At 42.3% G+C, this 20,596-nt stretch overlaps 1 protein-coding gene across 1 annotated transcript in view; it reads left to right on the top strand.

The window, feature by feature from the left end:
* The first annotated feature begins 225 nt into the window (after positions 1-225).
* The window catches only part of cdc42bpb (CDC42 binding protein kinase beta (DMPK-like)), a 268,863-nt gene continuing 248,492 nt past the window's right edge, over positions 226-20,596 (top strand). The window contains exon 1 of the mRNA XM_068038967.1: positions 226-1,011. Coding sequence (XP_067895068.1) covers positions 837-1,011 — 175 coding nt within the window. The 5' untranslated portion in view covers positions 226-836. The remainder of the gene's footprint in view (positions 1,012-20,596) is intronic.

Genomic DNA, 20,596 nt, shown 5'->3' with positions numbered 1-20,596 from the left:
GATAAATCAGCACAACTCGGGAGTTTGGTGGGAGGAATAACGCAAACTGAATCCGGAGTGTGCAAGTCTGCATCCATCATAGGTTGTTCTTGCTTGTCGCCGCAACACCGTGCACCGTTCATCACACTCCTGTGAATGAAGCGCTGCAGATCCCAGGACATATTCCCTGCCTCGCGCTGGCGCTCCGGGTTCTTCCCGGTTGCCATGGGGAGGGCCTGTCAATCAGGTGACGTTGCCGTGTTTCCGGTGGGTCGCTTTGTGGAGAAGTGTCCGCTTGGTGAGTGTCGTTTGGCGGTGGAGTGGAGCGGCGTTTCTCGGCCATATTTCCCCATATAGGGTAAAGGAGCCGCGAAGCGTGCGGCGGCGGGACTGTGGGGGACCGGGAGAGACGGAAAGAGAGCCGGGGAGCGAGGCGAGCACCGAGGCGGACCGCGGGATGAGCGCCGCCGGCTTTGCACTGACGACAAGACGCCCAGGCGCTTCGGGAGAGCCAGGAAACAGAGATGAACAACGCACTTGAGCAGACGAGCTGGCTTTCTGGGGCTGGGCTTCAGCTCAACTAAAGGCTTAACTTGGTTTTGCAGAGGGAAGGAGAGATTTGTTTGTTGTTGGGGTGGGGGAAGAAAGAAGAAAATATTATGACCAGCTGGGCCTGAGTGCAACATTTTTTTGCCTTTTAATTCAACCGTGAAAATGTCGGTTCCTGCCTTTTTTAATGTGAAATAAATCACTGCTTTCATCTCTTTTGGTTAAGTGGACGCGACTCAGTAGTTGCCCTTCAAGGAGGATCATTTTGGGGTTAAAAAAAAGCGCACAAAAAAACTTGAGAGGATAAAATGTCAGCGAAGGTTCGCCTGAAGAAGCTGGAGCAGTTGCTCCTGAACGGACCTCAGATGAATACAAGTTCAATGAGTGTGGAGACTTTATTGGATATTTTAATATGTTTATACAACGAATGTAGCAGTTCGCCTATACGACGGGAAAAATACATTGCAGAATTCCTGGAATGGGGTAAGCAAAACCTTAAGTGATCCAGTCTGTAGTGGTATCGTGCTTTGAACTGCGCCCAGATTCATGAAACAACTGTTTCTTTACTTTTGCGAAACAGGTTGGGCTAAGTCTCCCTGGTTTTCCTTGATCTGTTAAAACATCGGAAAATGAACTATTTCTATACTTAAGGTTTATCGAAGTTCTCAATTAATAACTCGGATTATAATACTTTGAAATGCTACGAAATTTCCAAAACATTGTTTCTATTAAAAACTCTAAACTTGGACAAAATTGTGGAGTGAGAAAATTCACCTATTTCACAACATGTTCAGGCACACATCTGTTTGATTTCATTTTGCTCAATAGCTTTCCTTATAACTCGCAAGGACCAGCACCATTTTAATCTACTGCTGTTGCAGACTATTTATTGACTTTTTATTTGAATACTTCATTTGTACATCCATGTTTCACAATTCTGAATCAGCAGGTGGACATGTGATGGGATAAAAGCTTTGCTGTGTTTCTTCTATCACCAGCTTATCAATTGTTAATATGTGCCTTCTGGAGATTAGCTTGTTGGAAACTGGCATAGTGTTATTTACAGGAGTGTAGTAACAGTTTTATTATTCAGTTTAGTATACACTTAAGGGGGCAATGTTCTATGCTCACAACCTAAGAGGCTTCACTTCCTGGGCTATTTCATTGACATCAGAAATAAGATTAACAGCTGAATGATGAGCCACTGTAACACATCTGGGATGGAGAACTGGACTATTGGTTATCTCTTGCAAAACGTTGATAGCAAGATTTGCTGTATTGTATAGGTGAATGTCAGTTCCAGTTCATATTCACTTTTAACTTGGCTTAAAAGGGGCACAAACATTAAAAGATAGTTTGACAACTTGCACAGTTCCATTTCTAGAAGGGCATCTTCAGTATTATTTGAGATATGACTTTGGGTGTAGCTAGCAATGTCTGTTATAGTTTGGTGATTTGTTGCAATCCATGCTGCTAATTCCATACACTCTCTTAATATGTAATTTACCATTTTCAGACATATTCCTGAATCTGGACAATTTTAAATTTCTATTCAACAGTAATATATATATATATTCCATATACAATTTTTGTGTGCATGTATGCTTAAATCAGCTAGATTATTACTGTGGATGAGCCTTCTTATCGCTACTTTTTTCATAAGTAATATGAACATGATTTCTTAATGAAGTTTTAAAATCTTTTTGCTGTTGTATTAATCAACCATACGGATTACTCAGATTTTTTAAACAGCTTGTAAGGAGCCTAACATTAACCAGTTAACTGCAATGCTAAACATTACAATACTTTTTAATGTACTGTTTACAACTGAATAATCTACCAAACCATGATAGTTGCTCCTTTTTTTAGAACGAGATTTTGGCTTATTTAAATAGCTGTCAAAACTGAGCATCCCTATGTACTTGAATGCAAAGCATTATTAATGGAATAAGTTGAGATAAAGATCTACAACTAACAACGCCGCAGTAGTCATCTGGCCAATCCTATCTGAATACCTTTGCAGGTACTTCTGTGAAATTTTGCAGAGAAGGGGCCTTTCCCTTTCTTTGAATCCTCTGAAATACCAATATTGGGACAGTTCTCAATTCAAAAAAATAAGCCTTGCACGTGAGTACATGCTGCTTTGTGGATCTTTCAAAGCCTCTTTTGGTGATCCCTCTTTGACTTAGTACATGAAGCTTCATTGTATAGTTGACTAGTCAATTGTACTATAATTAGATTTCACTGGTGAAGGGATTTGTAACTATATATTCTCTGCTGATTTATGTACAGAATATGTGGTTTTTGAATGTTTTCATTTCAGTACTAACTGAACTATAAACAGTACATATGCCCCAGTGTACTATGGTTTATTCATCAATGTTTAAACTTGTGTTTTTGAAGAAGTGATAGATTGGATTGGCAAAGGGAATGCAGTAGATGTAGTGTATATGGATTTTCAGAATGCTTTCAAAAGGTGCCTCTCGAGGCTTGTTGCATTGCAAGTTGTTTGTTGTACTGGAAACAAACGGGTGAAATTCCCCAGGGCTTTTCCCACTCCACTGCTGCAGCTTCAACAGAACCTGTGTTTTTGTGTGAGTGGGGTTTCCACCAAGGTTGTGCAGGGTTGGGGAGGCTGCCAGGAGATTCACCACTAATTAATGATGAGACATTGCTTGGACTAGACACAGGATGGAAGTGGTGTACCTCAATGGGTTAGTGCTTAGTCCACCTTTGTTCTTGGTATATATTTGAACTTCTGTATAGAGACTACAATATCAAAGTTTGTTGATGACAACAGAAAAGTTGAAGGTTTGGCAAACAGTGAAGGAGGATTTGAGATACTGGGAATATCTCCGCTGAAGCACATAAGGCTTAGAAAATTTAATAGAGGCTTTTAATATAATAGGTTTTGATGTATTGAATAACGAATGATTTTCCCCGTTGGAGAATTAGTGATAAGTTGAGATCAATTTATAATTATCACTCTGAATGAGGAGAGAGTTTAGGAGCAATTTCTTTACACAGAGGGTTGTTGGTACATGGAACTGCACCACCACATGGAGTGGGTGAGCAGAGTCCATTGTTTTTCATGGAAAACTGGATGTATATTTGAAGTAGTGGAAGATTGAGGGCTGTGATGAGAGGGCACAGCAGTGGGATTAGTTTTGGATAATTCTAGCAAAGAGTCAGCACAAACATGATGGGCAGAAAGGACTCCAGCATTGCTCTAAATTTCTGTAGTTCTATATACAAGCTGTTCACAATCAAAGTTGGAAGTTCATTGATTTTTTTTGGCCAAGGCTCTTCCCTGAAAGGTAGAAAACCTTTATTCACCTATTGCCAACAGTACAAACTACACTCTAGATGACTTAAGGTACTCTATTGTACAATGTTTGTGATCTTGATCTTATTTGTGGTGGAATGGTTTATTCATCAGTTGTCTATTTGAACATAGGAATATGTGAATTAAGAGCAGAAATAGGCCATTCGGCTCCTCGAACCTGCTCCGCCATTCACTAAGATCATGACTGACCTGTATGTGTCTCGAATTCCACACTCTCATCTACCCCCAAGAATCTGTGATTCCCTTGCCTAACAAGAATCTATCTACCTCCGCCTTAAAAATATTCAATGACCCCGCCTCCACCACCTTCTGAGGCAGAGTTCCAAAGTCTCCCAACCCTCTGAAAGAAAAATATTCTCCTCATTTCTGTCCTAAAAGGATAACCCCTAATTTTAAAACAATGCCCCCTAGTTCTGGACTCACTCACAAGAGGAAACTTCCTTTCCACATCCACCTTGTCAAGACCTTTCAGGATCTTATAAACTTCAATCAAGTCTCCCCTCGCTCTTCAAAACTCCAGTAAAAACGAGCGCGGTCTGTTCAACCTTTACTCATAAGACAACCTGCTCATTCCAGGTATCAATCTAGTAAACCTCCTCTGAACTGCCTCCAACGCATTTACCTCCTTCCTTAAATAAGGAGACCAAAACTGCACACAGTTTTGAAATATTTTCTATTTGTACAATGCCAACTCCTCATTCTGAAATTAAGGGTTGAAATGAAATTTTAATCACAGTGATCTGGAGTCATTTACAATTAAAATGCTTTTGTGGTATATTGAAATAAAAAGAGAAAATGGTGGAAATACTCAGCAGGTCAGGCAGCATCTGTGCACAGAGAAACAGAATTAATGTTTCAGGTCTGTGACCTTTCATCAGAACTGAAAAAAGTTAGAAATGTAAGCAAGTGAAAGGGGTGAGGGTGGAAAAAGAAAAGGGGGAAACTCTGTGATAAGGTGGAAGACTGGAGGGATTAAATGACATAAGAGTTGGTGTTGTAAGGCCAAAGGGAGTGATAAAGGAACAAGCAAATTTGTCTAGAGGAGGTGTGAATGGTTGAATGATGAACAGCTGCCATCCAAAAGCAAAAACAAGGGGAAAACGAGACTAAAACCAAAGAAAGAGGAAAGAAAATGGGGGCAGAAATTACGGTCTGAAATTATTGAATTTAATGTTGAGTCCGGAAGACTGTAAAGTGCCTAATCGAAAGATGAGCTGCTGTTCCACAAGTTTGCATTGAACCTCATTGCAACACTGCAGAAGGCTGACAGAGAGTTCAGCATGAGAGCAAAGTAGGAATTAAATGAGAGATGACCAGAAGCTCGGGGTCATGCTTACGGACTGAACGGAGATGTTATACAAAGAGGTCATCCAACCTGCGTTTGTGCTCCTCAGTGTAGAGCAGTTGGCATTGTGAGCAGCGACTGCAGTATACTAAATAGAAAGAAGTACACGTAATTGGCTGTTTCACCTGGAAGGAGTGTTTGGGACCTTGGACAGTGAGGGCGAGGAGGTAAAAGGGCAGGTGCTGCATCTCCTGCACTTGCATGTAAAGTTGTTATGGGAAGGGGAGGGGGTGATTGAGGAGTGGACCAGTGTGTTGCGGAGGGAACAGTCCCTTCAGAATGCTGAAAGGGGAGGAGCAGATGTGTTTGGTGGCGGAAATGGCAGAGGATGATCTACTGAACATGGAGGTTGGTGGGGTGGAAGGTGGGGCGCCCTATCGTGGTTCTGGGAGGGAACAGAAAGGGTGAGAGCAGCGGTGTGGGAAGTGCGACGGACATGTCCAGAGTCGTATCACCTATGGTAGGGAGAGTCCTCAGTTGAGGAAAAAGGAAGACATATCAGAAGCACTGTGTGGAAGGTTGCATCATCAGAACAAATGCAATGGAGATGGAGAAACTGGGGGAATGGAATGAAGTCTTTACAGGAAGCACAGTGTGAGGAAGTGTAGTTGAAGTTGCTGTGGTAGGCATTGGGCTTATAGTGAATATCTTTTGATAGCCTGTCCCCAGAAATGGAGACAGAGAAGTCGAGGAAAGGAAGGGAAGAGTCTGAGATGGTGTATGCGAAGGTGAGAGGAGGATGGAAATTTTCCAGTTTGGGGCGAGAGCAGGAAATGGCACTGATCATCAAAATATTGGAAAAAGAGGTGAGGCAGGGTCCGAATAGGACTAGAACAAGGAATGTTCCACATAATCTCACAAAAAGCTAGGCGTGAATACCCATAGCAACACCTTTTATTTGGAGGAAGTTGAGTTAAAGGAGAAGTTGTTCAATGTGATAACAAGTTCAACCAGGTGGGGGAGGGTGGTGGTGTATGGGAAGTAGTTGGGCCTATGTTCAAGGAAGAAGCGGAGAGCTCTCAGACCGTCCTGATGGGGAATAAAGATGCAGAGGCAAGGTGTAAAGGAGACGGTTAGGGCCAGGAAAGTCTTTAAATGACGGGATCAGAGGTTGGATGTAGGTGGAAGAGACTGGACAAGGGGAGAAAAAATAGTCAAAATAGCAAGAAACCAGTTCAGTGGGGCAGGAACAGACTGAAACGATAGATCCACCAGGGCAGTCCTGTTTGTGGATCTTGGGATGGAGGTAAAAGTGGGCAGTTTGAAGTTGGGAAACTGAGGTTGGAGGATGTGGATGGAAGATCTCCGGAGGAGATGAGGTCAGTGACAGACCTGGTGACGATGGCTTGATGCTCAGTGGTGGGGTCATGGTCAAGGGGGAGGTAGCAGGAAGTGTCGGGGACTTAACATTCGACCTCTGAAAGGTGGAGGTCAGTACCCTAACAACAACAGCACCACCCTTGTCAGAAGGTTTGATAATGTTAGGGTTGGACCTAAGAGAACAAAGTGCAACAAGTTCAGAGGGAGCCAGGTTAAGAGTGAGTGAGGGGAGCCAATGTCACGCTGGTTCTAAATGAAGCAAACGAGGGGAGGAGTGCAGGTGGAGGGAGAATACTGGAGACAACTAGAAGGATCCGTTGTGTAGTGGGAGGACTCCTGACCAAAGAAGTGGGTGTAGAGGCAAAGACAACAGAAGAAGAGCTCAGCAGCGTGCCGGGCTTGAACTTCATTGAGGTGGGTGTAAGGGGAATGAAGCTGAGGTCTTTGCTAAGGACAGATTGTTCAGGGTCCAAGAGGGGAAGGTCAGAGCATATTGTGAATACATGGCATGGGATGAGAGTAGAAGAGTGGATGGGGTCTGAGGGCATTGAAGGACTAGAAAGATCCGGAGGGGCGTTGTTACCCATGAGTTCCTGCAGCTTGCACTCCTTCACACCAGAAAGGAAGATTAAAAAAAAAATTTGTTAAAGCGTCGGATGAGAGGAGGGAAGAAATGAAACTGAATCAGGACAGCTTTGCGATAGAGTGTCGGTGCTGCTGAAGGGAGAGGTCCAGAGTATGCATGTGGCAGTGCATGACGTTGAGTGTGGATCTCAGGATGCAGGGAGAACAGCGGTTTGAGGAATGCTGAATGTAATCATGGGTAGATCCAAAACACAAAGGGTGGAATTTTGTTGGAATCCACGTGGAATAAGTCAGAGATGGAGACAGTTGCTGAGGAAGGGGATGTGGCTGTGAAAGCGAGTTTTAATAGATACCTGATCAAACATGAGAAGGGAAATAGGCAATAAAGGAGAACAAGGTTAAAAGACAAATTGAAATCCTGTTAGAGAGAAGAACAGAACTTCTTCATGGTGGGCATTCCTGGAAGAGAAGTGGCAGTGAATTAAACACTAATACAAAAGCAAAATTGATGTGGTTTTAAGCTCTGTCTGGCTAACATCTGTTCCATTGTTCCCAGTTCTGTCATTGTAATTGTTTCTCCAACAAAGAAAGCTTGTAACTGAAAAAAAATCGCTAATATTTTAATTTAAAAAACTAACATAAGAAACCTGATTTCAAATAGATCCCTAATAGAACATCCTGCAGCGTAGTTTTGAAAGGCTAGATTGGTGACACCCTAAGGTAATTAAGCAAGGCTGCTGGAGCCATATCAGTTCGTAACTTCCCAGCTAACTAGCAACCAAATTGCTATAACCAGAAATGCCATGTTTACTCGGGGATTTGTTATTTCTCTTTAAAAGGACAGAAAAGAATCCATACCCACTACGTGGTTTGGCAGCTTTAGAGGGCAATAGTTTCTGTGTAAAAAGAAATACTAGTCATAATCAAATAACCTATTCAACCTAACTATTCAATCCCTTTAACATTTTTTATTCGTTCTTGGGATGTGAACATCACTGGAAAGGCCAGCATTTATTGCCCATCCCTAATTGCCCTTGAGAAGGTGGTGGTGAGCTGCCTTCTTGAACCACTGTATCCATATGGTGTAGGTACACCGACAGAGCTGTTAGGGAGGGAGTTCCAGGATTTTGACTCCGTGTCAGTGAAGGAATGGTGATACATTTCCAGGTCAGGATGGTGAGTAACTTGGAGGGGAACCTGCAGGTGGTGGTGTTCCCATGTGTCTGCTGCTCTTGTCCTTCTAGATGGCAGAGGGCAGGGGTTTGGAAAGTGCACGTGAAGGAGCCTTGGTGAGTTGTTGCAGTGCATCTTGTAGATGATGCACACTGCTGCCGCTGGTGGAGGGAATGAATGTTTATGGTGGTGGATGCCGATTAAGCAGGCTGCTTTGTCTTGGATGGTGTTGAGCTTCTTAAGTGTTGGAGCTACTCTCAGCCAGGCAAGTGGAGAGTATTCCATCACACTCCTTTGTAGATGGTGAGCAGGCTTTGGGAATCAGGAGGTGGGTTACTCGCCACAGAATTCCCAGCCTCTGACCTGCTCTTGTAGCCACAGTATTTATGTGGCTGCTCCAGTTCAGTTTCCGGTGAATGGTAACCCCAGGATGTTGATAGTGGGTGGGGATTCAGCTTTGGTAATTTAAAAGTATCAATCATATTCCCTCTAATCCTGCATTTCTAAACTTTAAATAGCCCTAATTCTTACATCTATGGAGAGAGACATAGGGTTAAGGTTTCTGTTTGATGAACTCGTATCAGAACTTTCTGCTTTTATTTTCAGATTTCCATCATCTGTATTATTTTGCTTCCTGCTGAACTAAGATCCTTAATGCTCAATATAATATTGGACCTTCTCCAGAGTCTTGATATTCTTTGCCAATGTCCAGGGACCAAAACTAACCATAATACTCCAAAGTGCCGATGCACAAAATCTTTATATAGGTATATTGCTGTTTGTTTTATACTCCATGGTCCCAGTAAATGAACCTCAAAGCCCATTTGCCTTTTCACAGTCACCTCACCCACTGCTTATGTACCTTTTAATATGTTATTTCATATTATCGCCAGGTCTTGATCTGTATCTTTTCTGAGTAGTCCTGCATGTGCAAACATGCCTGGTGTTTCCCAACCCCAAATGTATTACGTTGCATTTGTCACCTGGAAGGACATCTACTACACAATGGTCTAATCAGCTTACTTGACTAAATTGACCTGCGGCTTATTGATTTAGTCCAAATTACTAACCCCTATGCACACTTTAATGTCATCGGTGAAATTACAAATGGTTCCATTAATGTCCTCATCCAAATCATCAAAGAAAATGATGGACAATATTGGTCCCAGTATGAGGCCTGGTGGAACTCCACTCTAGCATCCCCTATCCTATTATTGAAAACATACTTATGAGATCTCACTTTCTTATCCAGCATAATATCTGTCCTATAATCTCATAAGATCTGGTGTCTTCTATTATTCTGGTCACTTCTTCAAGTAACTCGGGTTAGTGAGGCAGGAACTGTATTTCCTGAAGCCTTGACAGGAATCCATAAAAACTGGCTGGATTCCCCAGTAATCATAAATGATATCCTGTATACTATTCTATAGCCGCTTCCATTGGTAATTCCAACTGTCCCACAAATTGCTATTTTACAGCATTTCTGCAAAAAAAGAGTGAATACCATAATTTATCAAAGACTTACCAATTTTGCCCCATTTCAGAACAAAATATAGTAATAGACGGATGTCAGTCTAATATGCCTATAATTTCTGCAGTTGCTTTCTTAATTGTTGTAACCATGATTGTGATCAGTTGCTTTTCTCAAACATTCATATGTAACTGGAATTCAGTGTTACAATCTGCATCTTTTATAGTAAAAACGAGAAGCTTGCCTGGGACGGATTCAACAAACATAATTCACAAACCTAATGGTTGTTCCTGTAATTGAACCTGTATTTTGTTTTGCGATGTGGTGCAGTGGATCAAAGTAAGAAATGCACATTCTGGTCACTTCATCTGCTCTGATGATGCAACCTTCCACAACAGCACCTCAGATATGTCTTCCTTTTTCCTCGACTGAGGATTCCCCCCACCACTGTGGTTGACAGGGCCTTCAACCTTGTCTGGCCAGTTTTTTGCACTTCTGCCCTCATGCCTCCCCCCCCACCCCCCCCCCCTTCCCAGTACTGCGACAAGGTTCCCCTTGTCCTCACTTTCCACCCCACCAGCCTCTACATCCAGAGGATCATCCTTCGCCATTTCCGCCACCTCCAGCGTGATGCCACCACCAAACACATCTTCCCTGCCCCTCCCCTGTCAGCATTCCGAAGGGATCGTTCCCTACGCGACACCCTGGTCCACTACTCCATTGCCCCTGACACCTCGTCCCCTTCATATGGCACCTTCCCATGCAACCATAGGAGGTGTAATACCTGCCCTTTTACCTCCTCTCTCCTCACTATACAAGGCCCCAAATACTCCTTTCAGGTGAAGCAGTGATTTACTTGTGCTTCTTTCAATTTAGTATACTGTATTCGCTGCTCACAATGCGGTCTCTACATTGGGGAGACCTAACGCAGATTGGGTGACCGCCTTGCTGAACACCTCTGCTCAGTCCGAAAGCATGACCCCAAGCTTCCGGTTGCTTGCCGTTTCAACACTCCACCCTGCTCTCATGCCATCATTTGTGTCTTTGGCCTGCTCTGGTGTTCCAGTGAACAGCAACGCAAGCTCAAGGAGCAACACCTGATCTTTTGATTAGGCACTCTACAGCCCAGTGGACTGAACATTGAGTTCAGTAACTTCAGAGCACGACTGGCCTTTTTAAAATATGTTTTTAACCATGTGCCTGCTTTTCACGTAGTCATGTAGCTGATCGTTATTCCGCTATTAATAGTCTCTCTGGACCAATGCTTTGTCTTTCACCACAAGCATTAACACATGCTTTGCCTTTGTCCCAGGACTGCTTCATTATTTAATCACCCTCTGCCCTATCAAACACCTTCCCCTTGGTTCTCTCCCCTCCCCTTCACTTGCTTAAAACCTAATTCTTTTCTAACCTTTGCCAGTTCTGATGAAAGGTCACAGACCTGAAACGTTAACGTTGTTTCTCTCGCCATAGATGCTGCTAGACCTGAGTTTTTCCAGCACTTTTTGTTTTTGTTTCAGATTTCCAGCATCTGCAGTATTTTGCTTTTAAGAAATGCACATCGTAAGCACTGTTTTTCTTCTTGGATTTTGTAGGAATACTATAAAATACTGATTTGTGGGAGTCTTGGAGGTGAGTGGCAGCTGGTGAAAGATAATCATTTAGATGGTGGATTGAATATTTTGTTTTCACTTGGCCTTACTTAAGGGCCCCTACCAGGGCCCTACTTTCATGAAAGGAACTGATGCAATGAATATTTAATTTAAAAGCTGATGTGCCTTCAAATACTCGGGAAGTAATTTAATTGCACATTATATTGGTAAGTTGCAGAAAGCACTCTTTTGTTTATGGTTGACATACTTAAGTCAAACTGTGACATGTCAAGCTAAAACTATCAATCAAACTGTTGTAAATCAAAGCTTTATCCTGTGCCTTCCACTCAAGGCATGAAATAAGTAGAGAGTTTAGCATAATACTTTATATTGAACATATATATATATATATATATATATATATATATATATATATACAACCATTAGCATTTATTTCATATCATGGAAAAGAAGATAGCATATTTCTAAAGATCAAAGGCTGCCCAATTGCATTGTAAAACTGTTCCTTGCAAGATTGATGTCATGTGAACAAACAAGTTATTGAGGTCTCATCACCATGACGAAGGCTATGGGCGCTTGTATGATTTCAGTCTAGTGTAGTTCAAAAGTAATTTTTAATTATATGTTCTTGGGATATGAATGTCGCTGGCAAGACCAGCGTTTATTGACCATCCCTAATTGCCCTTGAGAAGGTGGTGGTAAACTTCCTTCTTGAACCACTGGAGCCCATGTGGTGTAGATATACCCACAGTGCTGTTCGGAAAGGAGTTCCCGGATTTTGACCCAGTGACAGAGAAGGAAAGATATAATTCCAAATTAGGATGGTGTGCAACTTGGGAAGGGAACTTGCAGCTGGTGGTGTTCCCATGCATCTGCTGCCCTTGTTCTTCCAGGTGTTAGAGGTCAGAGGTTTGGAAGGTGCTGTCAAAGGAGGCTTGGTGAGCAGTGGTGTACACTGCTGCCACTGTGTGCTGGTGGTGGAGGGAGTGAATGTTTAAGGTGGTGGATGGGGGTGCTGATTAAGTGGGCTACTTTGTCCTGGATGGTGGTATTGGAGTTGCACTTATCCAGGCAAGTGGAGAGTATTCCACCACACTCCTGACTTGTGCCTTGTAGATGGTGCACAGACTTTGGGGAGTCAGGAGGTGAGTTATTGCTGCAGAATTCACAGCCTCTGACCTGTTCTTGTAACCACAGTATTTAAATGGCTGGTCCAGTTAAATTTTTGGTTAGTGGTAACCCCCAGGAAGTTGATGGTGTGGGATTCATCGATGGTTATGCCATCGAATGTCAAGGGACAATGGTTAGATTCTCTCGTTGCAGATGATCATTGCTTAACATTTATGTGGTGCGAATGTGACTGGCCACTTATCAGCCCAAGCCTGAATGTCAGCCAGGTCTTGCTGTATGTGGGCATGACTGCTTCAGTATCTGAGGAGTTCCGAATGGTACTGAGCACTGTGAAATCATCAACGAACATCCCCACTACTGACCTTGTGTTGGAGGGAAGGTCATAGATGAAGCAACTGAAGATGGTTGGGCCTCAGACACTACCCTGATGGACTCCTGCAGCAGTGTCCTGGGACTGAGATGATTGGCCTCCAGCAACCACAACCATTTTCCTTTGTAGTAGGTATGACTCCAGCCAGTGGAGAATTTTCTCTGTTTCCCATTGACTTCAATGTTAAAAGAGCTTCTTGATGCCACACTTGGTCAAATGCTGTCTTGATTTCAAGGGCAGTCACTCTCACTTTGGCTCTGTAATTCAGCTCTTTTGTCCATGTTGGGACCAAGGCTGTAATGAGGTCTGGAGCTGAGTGCCCCTGGTGGAACCCCATCTGAGCACTAGTGAGCAGGTTGTTGCTGTTCAAGTGGAGCTTAGTAGCATTGTCAACAACATCTTCCATTACTTTGATGATGATTGGGAGTAGACTGATGGGTGGTAATTGGCCGGATTGGATTTGTCCTTTTTGTGGACAGGACATACTTGGGCAGTTTTTCACATTGTCAGGTAGATGCCTGTGCTGTAGCTATATTGGGATAGCTTGGCTAAGGGTGCAGCTAGTTCTGGAGCACAAATCGTCAGTACTACAGCTGGGATGTTGTCCGAACCCGTAGCCTTTGCCGTATCCAGTGCCTTCAGCTGTTTCTGGAAATCATGTGGAGTGAATTGAATTGTTTGAAGACTGGCATCTATGATAGAATCATAGAATGCTTACTGCACAGAAGGAGGCCATTTGGCCTGTCTTGTCCATGCTGGCTCTGTCTGCAAGACCAATTCACCTAGTCCTACCCCCCCCAAACCTGCTTTTACCCCGTTGCCCTGCAAGTTTTTGCTCTTCAAATTATCCAATTCGTTTTTGAAGGCCCCGATGGAATCTACCTCCATCTAACTCTCATACAGTGCATTCCAGATCTTAATCAGTCGCTGCATAAAGTTTTTCCACAATTCACAGTTGCTTCTTTTGCCTTAAATCGGTGTATTCTGGTTGTCAACCCTTCCACCAACAGGAACAGTTGTTCCCTATCCAATATATCTAGACTCCTCATAATTTTGAACACCTCGATCAAACCTGCTCTCAATCTTCTCCAAGGAGAATAGCCTGAGCTTCTCCAGTTCATCCACACAACTGAAGTTCCTGATCCCTGGAACTTTGTGTAAATCTTTTCTGCACCATCTTTAATACCTTCACATCCTTCCTAAAGTGTGGTGCCCAGAATTGGACACATTACTCCAGTTGAGGCCAGACCTGTATTTTATAAAGGTTCATCATAACTTCTTCGCTTTTGTACTCTGCACCCCTATTTGTAAAGCTATTTATGATCTTGGGGACTTCAGGAGGAGGTTGAGATGGATCATCCACTCAGCACTTCTGGCTGAAGATGGTTGCAAATGCTTCAGCCTTGTTTTTTTGCACTGACATACTGGGCTTCTCCATCAATGAGGGGTGGTGTTGTTTGTGGAGCCTCCTCCTCTGGTTAGTTGTTTCATTGTGCACCATTATTGACTGCGCGGGATTGCCGAGCTTTGATTTGATCCATTGGTTGTGGGATTGCTTAGCTCTGTCTTTAGCATGTTGCTTCCATTTAGCATGCTGTGTTGTAGCTTCACCAGGTTGCCACCTTATTTTTAGGTATGCTTGGGGCTGCTCCTGGCGTGTTTTCCGACACTCTCCATTGAACCAGGTTGGTCCCCTGGCTTGATGGTAATGGTAGAGTGAGGGATATGTTGGACTATGAGGTCACAGATAATGGTCGAATGCAATTCTACTGCTGCTGATGGCCCACAGTACCTCATGGATGCCCAGTTTTAACCTGCTGGATCTGTTCTGAGTCTGTCCCGTTTAGCATGGTGTTATTGCCATAAAACATGATTGAGGGTATCCTTAATGTGAAGACAGGACTTCGTCTCCACGTGCACTGTGCGATGGTCACACCTACCAAAACTGTCATGAACAGATGCATCTGCAGCAGGTAGATTGGTGACGTCAAGGTCGAATAGTTTGCACAGTTTCTTTTAACATTAATATAAATTAACACTTGCATAATAATAATTCTGATATTGCAATAATATGCTATCAAAAATGTTGTTGAGTTGTAGAGGACTGTTGCATCTATATTGGTGATTGTGGGCCTTCTCCTTACTCTACTGTAGTCCTGATGTTGCTTCCACAATTGTTTCAGGTAGGGATTTCCAAGATATTAACCAATTAGTAATAAAAGAATGGTGAATATCTGCAAGTCGGAATAGTGTGCGACTTGGGAGAGCTTAGAGGTTGTGGTATTTGTACAAACATTGCTGTTGTCTTTTTCAGCAGTAAAGGTAGCAAGGGAGAGTGGTGCTGTCGAAGTAATCTTCAGTTGCTGGATTGCATCCTGCAACCACAGTATGCTGGTGATTGAGAAGGTGGAAATTGAGTTCAGTGTCTTGAATTGTGTCACGCTTCTTTAGTGGTGTGGATGCACCCATCCAGTGAATGGTGAGTATTTCGCACAGCTGAATTGCACCTTGAAAATCGTGTAGTGACTTTGAAAATTCAGATGTGAGCTACTCATCATGGAGTCTGCAACCTCTGCTTTGCTGCTGTAGCCATGATGTTGATATTATGGGTCCAGTTAAGCTTCAGGTTAATGGTGTTGAATGCTAGAAGGATATGATTATCTTTCTTTTGTTCAAAATTACCTGCCACTTGTGTGGTGCAGATGTTACCTGCCATTTGTCAGCCGAAGCCTGGATGTTTTCCAGGTCCTGGTGTAGGCTGGTACAGGCTTCTTCGCTATTAGAGGAGCTGAACTCTGAACAGCTCCACGCCTGACCTTATGACAGAGGGAAGATTGTCAATGAAATAGTTGATGGTTGGGCCAAGGAATTTTGACTGGGGAACTTCTGCAGTGATGCCTGAGGCTGTGATTTCGCCATCTGACGACCAGAATTTTCTTTTGACCCTAATTGATAGTTTTGCTAGGGCTTCATGTGTGCAGTGGTGCTGAAGTAAACCCAATATTACAAGGCTGCCAATGCAGTAGCCGTTATCATTTATGTTTAGCATCGAATGTAAAAGCAAACTAAGAAAGCCCTGTGCCACAGTATATTTTGTGCTCATTTATAATGCATCTCAAATACTTTGTGAGTAACCATCCTATGAAGTTTTTTGAGATTGAGGGAAAGTTTAACATATCTATTAGTTAGATGTTATCTCGAGGCATCAGTGAATTTGATCTATTTTTTAAGTACTTAAGTATGCACTATTTGTTCCATGATTTGCGGAGAACCTAATAATGCCAAGAGTTGCCTAATTGAATATATTAAAATTCCAACAGAAAATGCTGGAAATACTCGAGGTCAGCCAACATCTGTGGAGAGAGAAAGAGTTAACATTTCAGGTCGATGACCTTTCGTCAGAACTGACAAAAGGTCATTGACCTGAAACATTGACACTCTTTCTCCCCAGAGATGCTGTCTCGACCGCCTGAGTTTTTCCAACATTTTCTGTTTTTATTTCAGATTCCCTGCATCTGCAGTACTTTGCTTTTGTATTAATGCATTCAGGTCAGTATTTTGTTTGACAAGTAATTTTTCACATTTAAGGATAGTTTTGAAGGATATCATTGTAGTATGTTGGCACTCCAATCCCATTTCTCCTTCCCCCACCAATGCTGCCACCCCCCCCCCCCTCATCCCCGCTCTCCAACTTTTAGCCACAAAATGGCTTTTTCTTGATCTTGGCACTCTGTTCACAATATTGAAATTTTTTAAAGTAAAATTTCAGATTAAAAAGTTTTAGTGGTAGTACAGCTCCAGCTAGTTTTCTTATGTCAGTTATTTTTTTAAAGCCATAGAACAGTTATTAATTCTGTTCAATATTATGTCAAAACTGTAAACGTGCAAGCCCATAGTTAATGCCAGTAAATTTTAATCATTGTAATTTATAGCTTTGGTATTCCATTCCAAAGTGAGTTCTTAAGTTTTTTTTGTTTAAAGTTCCAATACAGAAGAAGCTGGAATTTCCCAACTATTAATTAATGTTTTAGCTGTTAGAAAGTTGTTATTCTTAATATTATGTGGAAAGAAGTTTATTTCTCAGTTCTGGCAGCAGTTTAATAACAGCAGGAAATTCAGTTCTTGGTGACAGCAATGAGATCAGTGCAATCTTTGAAGGCTTTTGGCAAAATGAATTTGCTTTTAAAGACTGGGTGCTCTCTGGTACTCCATTGATTGTCAGTAGGAACATAGACTGTGATCTAATCATTGTACAAAAGGAAAAGCTCACAACACACTGATTTTGAGAGCAAATGTAGCTATTAAATTTATAAATGGAATAGTTTAAGGATTCATAACACCCGCCAGAGCTATCAAGTGATAGGGTATTTGTGAAATAAAAACAAGAAATGCTGGAAATACTCAGCAGGTCTGGCAGCATCTGTGCAGAGAGAAGCAGAGTTAACGTTTCAGGTAAGTGACCCTTCTTCAGAACTAGCAAATATTAGAAATGTAAAAGGTTATAAGCAAGTAAAGCGGGATGGGCAAGAGATAACAAAGGAGAAGGTGTAAATAGGACAAGGTCACAGAATAGCTGACCAGGTCGTGGAGCAAAGGCAAACAATATGTTAATGGTGTGTTGAAAGACAAAGCATTAGTACAGATAGGGTGTTAACGGACTGAAAATTGAACAGCCGCAAGTACAAACATGAAAAAAAACAGTGGGTAAGCAAACTGAACTAAGATAAAATAAAATAAGCACAGAAAAAAAAATTTAAAAAAGGAAAAAGAGAAAAATAACTAAAAATAAAAATAAAATGGGGGGCCTGTCATGCTCTCAAATTATTGAACTCAATGTTCAGTCCGGCAGGCTGTAGTGTGCCTAATCGGTAAATGCCGGACTGAACATTGAGTTCAATAATTACAGAGCATGACAGGCCCCCCATTTTACTTTTATTTTTAGTTTTTTATTTTCCTTTTAAAATTTTTTTTCTGTGTTTCTTTTATTTTATTCCATCATAGTTTGTTCAGTTTGCTTACCCACTTTTTTTTTCATGTTTGTACTTGCGGCTGTTCAATTATCAGTCCATTAACACCCTATCTGTACTAATGCTTTATCTTTCAACACCATTAACATATTGTTTGCCTTTGCTCCACGACCTTGTCCTATTTACACCTTCTCCTTTGTTATCTCTTGCCCCACCCCGCTTTACTTGCTTATAACCTTTTACATTTCTAATATTTGCTAGTTCTGAAGAAGGGTCACTGACCTGGAACGTTAACTCTGCTTCTCTCTGCACAGATGCTGCCAGATCTGCTGAGTATTTCCAGCATTTCTTGTTTTTATTTCAGATTTCCAGCATCCGCAGTATTTCGCTTTTATTTTCGGGTATTTGTGAACTTAGTCTTGCCTAGATATATCTAAAGACCTTTTGCATATACTTGTTGCATAAGGTCATTGGAAAATTGGCTGTACCTGACTCTTGCTGAAATTGCTGAAATACTTGATCAGGGTATTCATTCCTCATGTGATGTTATCTCACTTGATAATTATTTTGAATAGTTTATTTATATAAAGTACTAAAGGAATAAGAAATTCCAACAGATTGGGTGAAGATTAAATTATTTCATAAACAAAATATTGAATTGTTTGACTTGTGATACTTTTTTCTGGAGGACATTAACATACTTTACAAATATCTTCTATCCTGTAGTTTAATTGTGCCAGGAATTGTTTTGATCCCAACCTCCTCAAGTGGGAATCTGATACTAGATAGATAATCCGATCCAAGTGATTTTGAACATGATGATTAAAAGTAAATTTTAAATGTAATTTAGCCTTCAGTAGTTTGTCATATAACAGTGCATTACTTAAATAGGAAAACATTTGCTTGATAGAATCTGAAGAGGGTTTGTGTTCAGTGACTGGTTATATTGAGATGCTAATATTCACAGTGTAGATAGAATCTTGCATGCATTAAATCAATAAATTATCAATGTGATACTTTTAATATTTAAAATTGAGCATATGCTTAGAACTAGTGTAAGTTTGTACTAGGCCTCTGAATAGGGTTTCACATTTAATACAGCACAAACAGCTGTCTTACAGTAAACATCCTACAACTAACTGACTCTAGATTGGTTGGATGATAGTCACATGCTTTGTTTAAAAAAAAAGCCATGTATCTGAACATTGCCCAAAGCAGGAACTTGACTTTCACTGACCTTTAATTTGGGACTTAACTGCTAAGGAAGTTCTGCATGAGCTGGGTGTGTATTGGCAAAAAAAACAATGTTAGTTTACTGGCATTTGACAATAAATATAGTTTACTACCCACAGCCACCACACCTCTTTGGGAAATGTTCTAGCAAGGATAAGGGTGTGTGTATTTTTTTCAAAGATTTTTCTGTAATGAGTCTTTTTTTAAAATCAAAATAGCATTGAAAGTTTTTTTTCCAAGTAAAAGATATCACTGTTGTCGTATGGTGTTTTTTTTAACCAGTCTGATCATTAATATACGCTTTAACAATAATACTAATTCAAAGCATTATAATACATACAAATTCTTTTAGTTTTGGTCCAGACAATTTTGGCCTATTTTTAATGAATATTTTTTGTTGCCATTATCGCTGGAGATACTGATTTGTAAAAGTGACTATGGGGTTCAGCAGCAACAATTTGCATTTTATAGGGGCTCTAGTATAGTTAAACATCCCAAAGGGCTTCGCAGGAGTGATTGTCAAACAAAATTTGACTTAAGCCACGTAAGGAAATATTGGGACAGGTGATCAAAAGTTTGGCCAAAGAAGTAGGTTTTAAAGAGCGTCTTAAAGGAGGTGAGATTTAGGGAAGAAATTCCAGAGCTTTTGGCCGAGGCAGCTGAAGGCCAGTCGTGACGCAATTAAAATTGGATTAATTAAAATTAAAAAGAGGCCCGAATTGGAGTAGCTCAGAGATAATGGAAGTGGTTGCAAAGATAGGGAGGGGTGAGACCATGGAAAGTTTTGAAACCCAGGATGAGTATTTTACAGACAAGCCGTTGCTAGGTTGGGAGCCAGTGTAGATCAGTGAGCACAAGGGTGGTGGCTAAACAGAACCTGGTGCCAGTTAGGACATAGGCGAGAGAGGTGGGGGGGGGGGGGGTGGGTGGCGAGAGAGAGACGGGGTGGTGGGAGAGAGAGAGAGAGAGACGGGGTGGCGAGAGGGAGACGGGGTGGCGGGAGAGAGAGAGAGAGAGACGGGGTGGCGGGAGAGAGAGAGAGAGAGACGGGGTGGCGGGAGAGAGAGAGAGAGAGACGGGGTGGCGGGAGAGAGAGAGACGGGGTGGCGGGAGAGAGAGAGAGAGAGACGGGGGTGGCGGGAGAGAGAGAGAGAGAGAGACGGGGTGGCGGGAGAGAGAGAGAGAGAGAGAGAGAGACGGGGTGGCGGGAGAGAGAGAGAGAGAGAGAGAGAGACGGGGTGGCGGGAGAGAGAGAGAGAGAGAGAGAGACGGGGTGGCGGGAGAGAGAGAGAGAGAGAGAGAGAGACGGGGTGGCGGGAGAGAGAGAGAGAGAGAGAGAGAGACGGGGTGGCGGGAGAGAGAGAGAGAGACGGGGTGGCGGGAGAGAGAGAGAGAGAGACGGGGTGGCGGGAGAGAGAGAGAGAGAGAGACGGGGTGGCGGGAGAGAGAGAGAGAGAGAGAGAGAGAGAGAGACGGGGTGGCGGGAGAGAGAGAGAGAGACGGGGTGGCGGAGA

This window comes from Heterodontus francisci, chromosome 9 (genome assembly GCF_036365525.1).
Source record: "Heterodontus francisci isolate sHetFra1 chromosome 9, sHetFra1.hap1, whole genome shotgun sequence".
NCBI lineage: Eukaryota > Metazoa > Chordata > Chondrichthyes > Heterodontiformes > Heterodontidae > Heterodontus > Heterodontus francisci.
This window is presented reverse-complemented; position numbering and strand designations above follow the sequence as displayed.